Source organism: Nematolebias whitei, chromosome 7 (assembly GCF_014905685.2).
Source record: "Nematolebias whitei isolate Nwh7 chromosome 7, NemWhi1, whole genome shotgun sequence".
Classification (NCBI taxonomy): domain Eukaryota; kingdom Metazoa; phylum Chordata; class Actinopteri; order Cyprinodontiformes; family Rivulidae; genus Nematolebias; species Nematolebias whitei.
The window spans coordinates 27,981,954-27,992,600 of record NC_056504.1 but is presented as its reverse complement, the minus strand read 5'-3'; the positions used below and the strand labels follow the sequence as shown (position 1 = coordinate 27,992,600).

At 37.6% G+C, this 10,647-nt stretch overlaps 1 protein-coding gene across 1 annotated transcript in view; it reads left to right on the top strand.

Moving 5' to 3' along the window:
• The first annotated feature begins 1,628 nt into the window (after positions 1 to 1,628).
• Positions 1,629 to 10,647, top strand: part of srsf3a (serine and arginine rich splicing factor 3a) — an 11,700-nt gene continuing 2,681 nt past the window's right edge. Inside the window, exons 1-4 of the mRNA XM_037679341.1 lie at positions 1,629 to 1,737; positions 3,684 to 3,731; positions 8,902 to 9,112; positions 9,694 to 9,828. Of these exons, the coding sequence (XP_037535269.1) occupies positions 3,725 to 3,731; positions 8,902 to 9,112; positions 9,694 to 9,828 (353 nt within the window). The 5' untranslated portion in view covers positions 1,629 to 1,737; positions 3,684 to 3,724. The remainder of the gene's footprint in view (positions 1,738 to 3,683; positions 3,732 to 8,901; positions 9,113 to 9,693; positions 9,829 to 10,647) is intronic.

The window sequence follows — 10,647 nt, the reverse complement described above, 5'->3', positions numbered from 1 at the left end:
CAGCTAATTACTCATCTTTGTTTAGTGTCTCATGTTCAAATGTGAGGAATGAGTTGTTAGAGCAGATCCATGGTCAGAGGTGAGCAGACACTTCTGCTCAGCTCTTCTCCCACACCCGTGTCACTCTTCTTCATGAATGTGTCTTTGTACATGAAGCGTTCAAAAATTTTCTGCCCGCCCACGTATTCAAGGGGTCGTTTGTGGTGATTCCTGTTGAGCAATACCCCAGTGTGTTGGTTTACCGAAGATCTTATGTAATTTCTAAGTACAGGACAGATGTTTTCCGTGTCAAGTCATTTAAAGGTCAAGCTGATTGCTGTAAGTAACCTGGGTTAGAAAATTTTATAGGAAACTAAATTAATTATTAAAACAGGATTTGAGGTGCATTTAAGAAGAAGAATGTGTAAAATAGTTTGTTTTTTTAATCAAAAACTACAAACTAACGTGTTACTGGCAGCCTTGTTTTTTTTCAATGATTCAGTTATCCGAATACAGTTAAATGCTCTGAAGTTTTTTACGATAAGTCTTGCAAAGTTAATGTTTCAGACATCAAACGCTTCCATCCATCCATCCATTATCTTTCATTTGCTTCTGCTCATCTCTTGACATCCCACTCTTCAGCCACACTCTGCAGCAATGCCAAGGTGTTCCCACAGCAACAAGGACATATCCCTTCATCAGGTTCTGGGTCTTTTCCTGCTGGGAAGTCCCAAAAAAACTCCCCATAGGCCAAGAAGCTTTCTAAACTGATGCTCATACCTCCTCAGCTGACCTATTTTATTGTGGAGGAGAAGCAGCAGCTCCACTTCAAGTTCACCCCAAATAATGAAATTCCTCACCTGGCTGTCTAGGTCACCCTTCAGAGCAAGCACTATAGGTGGGGTTTTGAGTACTCCTGTACAATCCTGATTTGATCTGAATTGTTTTCTGGGGTGTTTGCCCATAGGGTCTCACATAGCAAATTAGTGGGGGGATACAAAAGTGATTTTGAAGACCTGCGGATGATGGAGGAGTGCACTGTACCTCATCCAGACAAGGAAACCACGGAAGTCAGACCTGGGTGTAATTTTTTTCTAATTAATTATTCAGTTACTTAAAAGAATTTTGTAAGAATAGAATTGGCATAAGCTCAATTTTAAATATACATGAACTTCTTCTGGCAGCAAATATGTTTTCTCTTTTGTTTGTTGTTATTATTAATCTTTATTTAGACAGGCAATTCCCATAGAGATCACAGATCGTTTTTTTTTTTGTTTTTTTTTTTTAAATAAAACCTTGGCCTGAAGTCAGCCTAAACATGCATTTTTTTGTTTGTTTGTTTTATTTCTTGGATTGTGGGAGGGAGGAAACTGGAGAAAACCAAGCAAAAGGAGAACATGCAAACTCAAAACAGAAAGACCCCAGACCCAACCCAAGACTTGAACTCTGGACCTCCTTGAAATCAGATATTTTCCTTTTGGCAGCTCCTAAAATGGTTAAAACTGAGTGATAAAAACGTGACATTCGGGTGAGCAACATTTGATCATTCGGAAAGCCAAGTGCAGTTGTTCCCTGGTGGTGCTGCAGGTGGCGGTATTACGAGTCAATGATCATTCGCAGTCCTCGTTAGAAATCGAAGAAGAAGAAGAAGCCGTTGCTCTCCTAGCTTAAAGCTAATAAGCTATCAGCGGTCTCTCGTTGGACCGCGCGGAGATAAATCAACTGTAACATTTTTCTAACATTGTAGCTTAAAATAAGGTGGGTTGTGTTTATCTGCATATTTAACTCAATATTTTCCTTTGAACATTTGTTTATACTTCGGCACTTAGTTATTTTCATACGTCTGAAAGTGATGCTAATTCTGTTAGCCGTTTCATTCTGCGTTCGCATATGAAGTCGAGGGATTGGAAAACTTCTTAAATATGTCGTGTTAGATTAAAATTAGTGACTATTGCAACCAATAATGTTTTCACGATATGTTTATTTGAAATTATTTTTTACGTGGTCGAGTTGTTCAAAACCCTTAAGCTAATAAATCAAATTGTATGATGAGCATCGGTCCAAATCAAATGACTGAACTAGATTTTAGTTTTTCACTTAGACTTAATAAACGGAATATCTGGGGTTCTATAACTCATTAAGAACCTTAAATATAAATATTATTATTATCCCCAAATAAAACAATTGTATACCAAATTTGAGACCTAAATTACAAGAAGATGAGAACTGTTTAAGAAACCATAGTAATAAAGAAACAGCATTTCTCTGGGTATGCTGAATGACCATTTGGCCATAAATAACAAAACTGCATCAAAAATAAAGATTTAACATATCTCAGTGTGGCTGAGTGGTTACAGCAGTCGTCCTCCAATGCGAGAGTTGAGGGTTCGAATCCACCAGCAGTCACTGGGGACTTGGGGACACTTGCCCGAAGTGTCCCTGGGCAAGACACTGAATCCCTCATAGCCTCTGATGTGTGTCCCATCAGTGTATGAATGTGATGTAAAGCACTGATTAGTCTCATTAGAATGATGTGTTCAATTAGCTTTGTAGAGATCTAGTAGAGTGCTGTATGAATGGGTAAATGAGGACACAGATTGTAGTGTAAAGCGCTTTGAGTATCTTGAAATAAGATAGAAAGGTACAGTCCATTTACAGTCCATTTACCAGTGTCGTTAAAATACAAAAAAATAATAGATTGGTTTTTATTTAATAGGGCTAGTTTGTTGTGACTTGGCGATATATAAATAAATGAATTGATTGAATTGAATTGAGAAGGCTAAACTAACGGAAGAAATGTGAAAGCCTGAGTTAACTTATAAAGTAGGATAAAAACTAATTAACTTTTTAGACTACAGAAGAATCGGTTTACTGTCTGTTTTTTTTTTTTTTAGGTTTTTTTTTTCTTCCTCATTTAAGTGCCTTTGTGTCTGTGCCATTTAAGATTTAAATGATTTTTCCTGCCTAATTTTATCAGGGGAGGGGAAGTTTCAAAGGAAATGTTTAACAACTTTTAAAGCAGCATTAATGGGAACTTTGCATTACAGCTAAATTACTTTTAACTTTATTTTGCTGGTTCTAAATAATGAACGTTTGTGTGGTGGATGATGCAACATCTACATAAAGTATCACTGACCAAAGCACTTCTGTAATGAACTCCTCGATCTCCCGTCAAGGCTGTACTGCTTCCTGTTATTCATTTTATCCTTCTTTCATAATATTAGGTTGCATGAGCAAAGTACAGAATGTACTTTTAGCCTAAGTTCCCCACAGTAACACAAAAACTGAACATAATCTTCATATTAACTTAATTATATCATATGAACATAATTTAAGAATAGAACTTCCTGCAATATATAATTATTTGCCCCATATATTATGGGCTGGTAAGTGAATTTGAAGGTGTGCCTATAAGCCAAAGTACTGCAGTTTCTCTTTTTATTGTAATGTTAAAAAACGCACACAAAAATGACAAAATTTATCTTTTTGGTCATTTATGTGAGATCATGTAAATAACAACACTTTATAGAATTTCTGATTGAAAAGGCACTAAACTAATCATTTTTACCATTTGGTTGTTCAGTGAGTCCTAAATTAAGAAAAAGATTAGACTTTTATGATTAAATACGTTAAATTAGGCCATTTATTTACCCTATTCAGAGTTTCAGTTTAGGTTTTGATATTATATTGCTCTTTCTTTTCAGAAATACCTGATTTTTGGACTCCTAACAAGACAAAAGTCATAATGGGAGGTATGAACTTTTGGACCATGAGGGATTCCTCCATGAACTTTTTTTTTTTTTTTTTTTTTTTTTTTGTGGGTGATATTAAGCCATTAAGAGCTTATTGTGTCTTTTCTGTCCAGGTTCAGAATCTGATAATATAGCAGATGACATTCTTAACTGTATGCCATTGAAGTGCATAAAAAGTAACTTTAACTTTTACCCCAAGAAAGTTGCTTGTTGAAGTAACTATCTTGTTTTTTTATTCAATTGTTTTTTATAATGAACAGAAGAATACATATACTGCAGAACAAATATATAATGTTTTCACACATTTATTAATTTAATTCTTCTTTCGGCTTTTCCCTCTTCAGGAGTCTCCACAGCAAGTCATCTTCCTCCGTCTCACTCTGTGTCCTCTGCATCCTCTGTCCTCACTCCAACTGCTTCCATGTCTTCTCTAACTGCATCCATATACAGTATCTCCTTTTTGGTCTTCCTCTTTTGTCTTAAGAGGGGCAGCTGTGGCTGAGTGGTTAGAGCAGTCGTCCTCCAATGCGAGAGTTGGGGGTTCGAATCCACCAGAAGTCACATGCTGAAGTGTCCCTGGGCAAAACACTAAACCCCTCATAGCCTCCGATGTGTGTCCCATCGGTGTTTGAATGCGATAAAGCTCCGATTAGTCTCTTTGGAATGATTTGTTCAATTAGCTTTGTAGAGATCTAGTAGAGTGCTGTGTGGATGGGTAAATGATCACAGATCGTAGTGTAAAGCGCTTTGAGTATCCTGAAATAAGATAGAAAGGCGCTATATAAGTACAGTCCATTTACCATTTATCTTTTTTCTGGCAGCTACATTTCTAACATCCCTTTGCCAATGTACGCACTGTCCCTCCTCTGGACTTGTCCAACAAACCGTCAGTCTGGACTTTATCTCCCAGTTGTTCAACCTGTGCTGTACCTCTGATGATATCATTCCTAAACTTATCCATTCTTGTCACTCCCAAGACGAGCCTCAACATCTTAATTTCTGCCACTTCCAGTTCTTTCTCTTGTCTTTTTGTCAGTGTCACTGTCTCCAGGCCATGCAACTGGCTGGTCTAGCTAGTCTAACTAGCTGGTCTCACCATTGTCTTGTAAACTTTTCCTTTGACCTTTGCTGACATCCTTTTCACGCAAATCACTTCTGAAACTTTTCTCCCTCCACTCCATCCTGCCTGAACTCTCTTTTTCACCTCTTTACCACACTCCCCATTTTCCTGGACAGTGGACACCAAGTACTTGAAGTCCTGCACCTTTGTGACCTCTGCTCTATGTAGCCTCACTGTTCCACCTGCCTCCCTCTCATTCACACACATGCACTCTGTCTTACTACGGTTGATTTTCATTCCTCTTCTTTCAAGTGCATAACTACATTAATTTAAAAATGTTATTTGAGAAGCCCCAAAGGATACAGTGGGGAGAACAAGTATTTGATACACTGTTGATTTTTCAGGTTTTCCCACTTGCAAAGCTTGTAGATGACTGTAATTTTTATCATATGTACTCTTCAAATGTGAGTGATGGAATCTAAAACAAAAATCCAGAAAAATACAATGTATGATTTTTAAATAATTAATTTCCATTTTATTGTGTGAAATAAGTATTTGATACACCAGAAAAATGAAACTTAATATTTGGTACAGAAACCTTTGTTTGCAATTACAGAGATCAGACGTTTCCTGTAGTTCTTGACCAGGTTTGCACACACTGCAGCAGGGATTTTGGCCCACTCCATACAGATCTCCTCCAGAGCCTTCAGGTTTCGGGGCTGTCGCTGGGCCACACGGACTTTAAGCTCCCTCCAAAGATTTTCTATGGGATTCAGGTCTGGAGACTGGCTAGGCCACTCCAGGACCTTAAGATGTTTCCTACGGAGCCACTCTTTAGTTGCCCTGGCTGTGTGTTTTGGGTCGTTATCATGCTGGAAGACCAAGCCACGACCCATCTTCAGTGCTCTTACTGAGGGAAGGAGGTTGTTGGCCAAAATCTCACGATACATGGCCCCATCCATCCTTCCCACAATATGGTGCAGTCGTCCTGTCCCCTTTGCAGAAAAGCATCCCCAAAGAATGATGTTTCCACCGCCATGCTTCACGGTTGGGATGGTGTTCTTGGGGTTGTACTCATCATTCTTCTTCCTCCAAACGTGACGAGTGGAGTTTAAACCAAAAAGTTCTATTTTTGTCTCATCAGACCACATGACCTTCTCCCATTCCTCCTCTGGATCATTCAGATGGTCATTTGCACACTTCAGACGGGCTTTGACATGCTTTGGCTTGAGGAAGGGCACCTTGCGTGCACTGCAGGATTTTAATCCTTGACAGCGTAGAGTGTTACTGATTGTTTTCTTTGAGACTGTGGTCCCAGCTCTATTCAGGTCATTGACCAGGTCCTGCCGTGTAGTTCTGGGCTCATTCCTCACCTTCCTCAAGATCAATGATGCTCCACGATGTGAGATCTTGCATGGCGCCCCAGACCGAGGGAGATTTTCCGTTATTTTGTATTTCTTCCATTTTCTAATAATTGCACCAACTGTTGTTGCCTTCTCACCAAGCTGCTTGCCTATTGTCCTGTAGCCCATCCCAGCCTTGTGCAGGTCTACAATTTTATTCCTGATGTCCTTACACAGCTCTCTGGTCTTGGGAATTGTGGAGATGCTGGAGTCTGATTGATTGAGTGTGTGGACAGGTGTCTTTTATACAGGTCACGAGTCCAAACAGGTGCTGTTAATACAGGTAATGGGTGGAGAACAGGAGGGCTTCTTAAAGAAGAACTAACATGTCTGTGAGAGCCAAAAGTCTTACTGGTTGATAGATGATCAAATACTTATTTCACACAATAAAATGGAAATTAATTATTTAAAAATCATACATTGTATTTTTCTGGATTTTTGTTTTAGATTCCATCACTCACAGTTGAAGAGTACCTATGATAAAAATTACAGTCATCTACAAACTTTGCAAGTGGGAAAACCTGAAAAATCAACAGTGTATCAAATACTTGTTCTCCCCACTGTATATTGCATTGAAAAAGGCAGTCTGGCAACTCCTTCACTCCACCCCAGGCCAGATGAACGTAAGGCGAATGCTGTAACCACATGCTTTAATTGTGAAATTTTAGTTGTCTAAAGCAACATTCTTCTTTAGAAAAAAATATCAATAAAGTTGTCAACATTACTGGAACAATCATCTCTTACCTCACACTGTTGATGAAATGAGAAGAGCCACAAGAAATGTATACAGTTAGCATGGATTAAAGTTCTTCGTCACTCCAACTGATTTCCGTCATTTTGAAAGTGGCCAGGACAGATTTCCGTCATCTGCAAAAATGAGGAGGAGGCAAACAACTTTTTTGTTTGTTTTTGTTTTTTGTGGTCCTGGGAAAGCCATACAACTTAATGATAATACAGGAATTAAACTGATGCTGCTTTCAACCAATAAAGTGAACCAGAGCCACAATTTGACCTAATCGGGGCAGAGCAGGACCGTGTCGTGGTTCACGGTGAGCAGCAGTGAGAAACTATATGTAGGATATGTAGGATCTCACCTGCAGCAAGCCAAGGAGGACACCCCACTACCCTAACAGAACTGCCTGCCCCTTCATGTATGATGTATTAAACTATTAAATGTCTATGTATTAAATGTGTGTTCGCACATGACCAATTCACTGCAGCCAGGCAAGATACCAGAACTGCTAAACCATCACCCCACTCTCTCCTCCAACACTGTGCCCCAACCTCCCTGGGACTTTTGTATCTAAAATTGAACTTCGTATTAAATGGTAATGTGTTTGGGGCAACATCATCATCATCATCGTACAGACGTGCAACTGCGCACGTGACCAAACTCCAGATCCATGAGAGAAAGGCTTGCACTGCTTTGGGTAGTACACAGCTTGTTGAGTTTCTCACAGTGAGAGAGGCTGTTTTGGCAGCTTTAGTTTTTCTAAATAAATATTAACCCTACAAGAATAATATTTATGCCCCAGGTTATAGCAAAGATGTGTGTCTCCGTTTAACTTTAATTTCCCCCCAAACTCACAAAGTTTTCTCTGAGTCAGTTTCAGGTATTTGTAGTTTATCATAAATATCTAAAATTCATTTCTACATGGTATAGCATTAACGAGGTGTTGTAACTGTTTGGATATGCTACACTTGATTATATTTAGAAACATACTGAGAGGCAACTGTACTGTGATAAATGTAATTTAACAAATGAACAAATGTGAAAAATAAATGGTATTAAATAACTACATGAGCTGAAATCTGTAAATATAATTCTAATGAATGAAATAGTGAATTCCAGGGAGAAAACTGTCAGTCTGGCAAAAAAAATAAAGGTAATTTATACCCTGCAAAGGACATGCTGTGCAATAATTTATTGAAATACATCTGACAACCCTGAAATGACACACAAGTAAACTACAGAAAATTTGTTCAAAGCCCCTCTCCATTCAGAAGAATGATGTAGGTCTAAATGATGCAGGTTAAAATCTTCTTACAACTTAAATGCTTCATTAGAGAACATGTTTTTGTATTGAACGTTTTTTGAATTCATTAGAGAACACTGTACACTGTGTACTTTTACTAAGATCATGAACACAGTATACTCTTTACATGAAATTCTTTGAGAAGTGACCTGTATGCAGGAAAAAGCTCTCCAATGTGTAGTATTGGGGCTGTGGGGAGTGCTTGGTAACATCGAGGTGTAGGAATAAATTTAAATTCAACATATTTTTTCTGCTTTAATTCCTTAAGTATTAGTCAAAGCACTTATTATTTTTTTATTTATTGACCTTTTATTTAACCAGGCAAACCTCATTGCGATCACAGATCTCTATTGCAAGAGGGGCCTGGACCTTAGGGCAACCTAACATGTATAGTTTTGGATGGTGGGAGTAAACTGGAGTACCTGGAGAAAACCAATGCAAACACAAGAACATGTAAACTGCACAGAAAGACCCCAGGTCTAAACTGGGAATTGAACCCAGGACTTTCTTGCTGTGAGGCAACAATGCTAACTACTAAGCAGCTGTTATTTTGAAGTAGATGCAGTTAGAGGAAACGTGTTTTGAATTGTTTAAGTGCAACAAGAACAGAAAAGACAAAACTGATTTTGTTATTTATATTTCATATTTGATTTTACCTATGTTCTCTTCAGATCCTGCTTTTCATCGAGACTGTCCCCTTGACTGCAAGGTTTATGTGGGGAATCTTGGAAACAATGGAAATAAGACAGAATTGGAAAGAGCTTTTGGATACTACGGCCCTTTAAGAAATGTCTGGGTTGCCAGGAATCCACCTGGTTTTGCTTTCGTGGAGTTTGAAGACCCTAGAGATGCAACTGATGCTGTAAGAGAACTGGATGGCAGGTAATAGACCCATAGTTTTCTTTTTTACTTTAGAAATATGTAGAAAAATCATGACCCATCCCTTGTCTCTTCAAATTTTGCTTCAAAGAAGCAAGACTTTCCCATAATCTTTCAAAGTGAGCAATATACTTCAGTCCTCACATGTTTTTGGTCAAAAATCTTGTGGGCATTTGTAATTTTTAAATATGTATTTATATATATATATTTTTTTTTTCTTCTTTCGGCTGCTCCCTTCTTCAGGGGTCGCCACAGCAAACTAAGTCACATGAAGTAATTGTACTTTTTAAATATAAATATATATATTTTTATTTATATATTTTTTTACTATTTTAATAGTCTTCACATCTGACCACTTCCTGCTATCTGTTTTTACAACTAGGCAAATGAGGAACAGTTTAAATTTTAATTTGTTACTAACCAACTAGCATGCATGTCCAAATTACCAAGTTAACATTTTTACTGGTATAAGATTGGATTTTAGCACAGGTGTTACCAAAACGACTACTAAAATTAAAATGGGTGAAAAAGCAGCTAGTGGAACAATAATTGTGTTTCTGATTTGTATGGAAAATTTTGTTTAGAACCATGTGTGGCTGTCGAGTGCGTGTTGAGTTATCGACCGGGGAAAAGCGCTCAAGGAGCCGAGGTCCTCCTCCATCATGGAGTAGACGCCCTCGGGATGATTTTAGGCGTCGTAGTCCTCCAGTCAGACGCAGGTATGTAATTCTTACATGACCATTTTAATTTTTCTGATTTCAAAACAACTAAATATGTATTGTTTGATAAAATGACTTGTTAGCTGCATACTTTAAGACATTTAATCATTGACATTATTTACATTGACAGAACAATTTTCGGCCCACCAAATTTTTATTTTGGCAAAATGTGTCTTCACAATTCAAACCTACCTAAATTTGTCAAACTAGTCAGGTAGTCTCTTGTAGATCTAAATAAAATTTGTACTCTTAGAGCTCAGGATTACATAAGAAAACTTAATATTTTAAGCCATCAGCGCACAGGCTGTAGTAATAGTTCATGACTTTTTAAAGTCTGTCAAATACATACATATTGAACATGCATCAGGATAGCTGTCAAATACAAGTTTTTTTGATAATCTTACAGTCCCATATATAAGATATTTAAGGCCATATTTACAAAAGATCTTGCCTGCAACAAAAACTTTGACCTAGATTCTGTAAAAATTGTTTTAAAGTTCTTCATTGCAGTAATTTTCTGAAAGGTTTGTAAAAACAGGAATTGTTTAAAACATTTAACTAGTTGTTAGGAAGTACTATTTTCTAGGAGTAATTTAAGTTAGTTAAACTATTTTCTGTGCTTTTTATTTTTCTTCTTAGCAGACTCTCCCTACTTGACCTCCCATAGTTTAGCTTGAGCACGTTTCGTTAATATGGCCTGTGATTCTAAATGAATTGGACTGGTACAACTTGCATTTTGCTCATAATTTTCCGTTCAGTTAATTTTTTGTCAATGCAAAGTTTGTATCAAAGTCCAAATATATATATATATATATATAT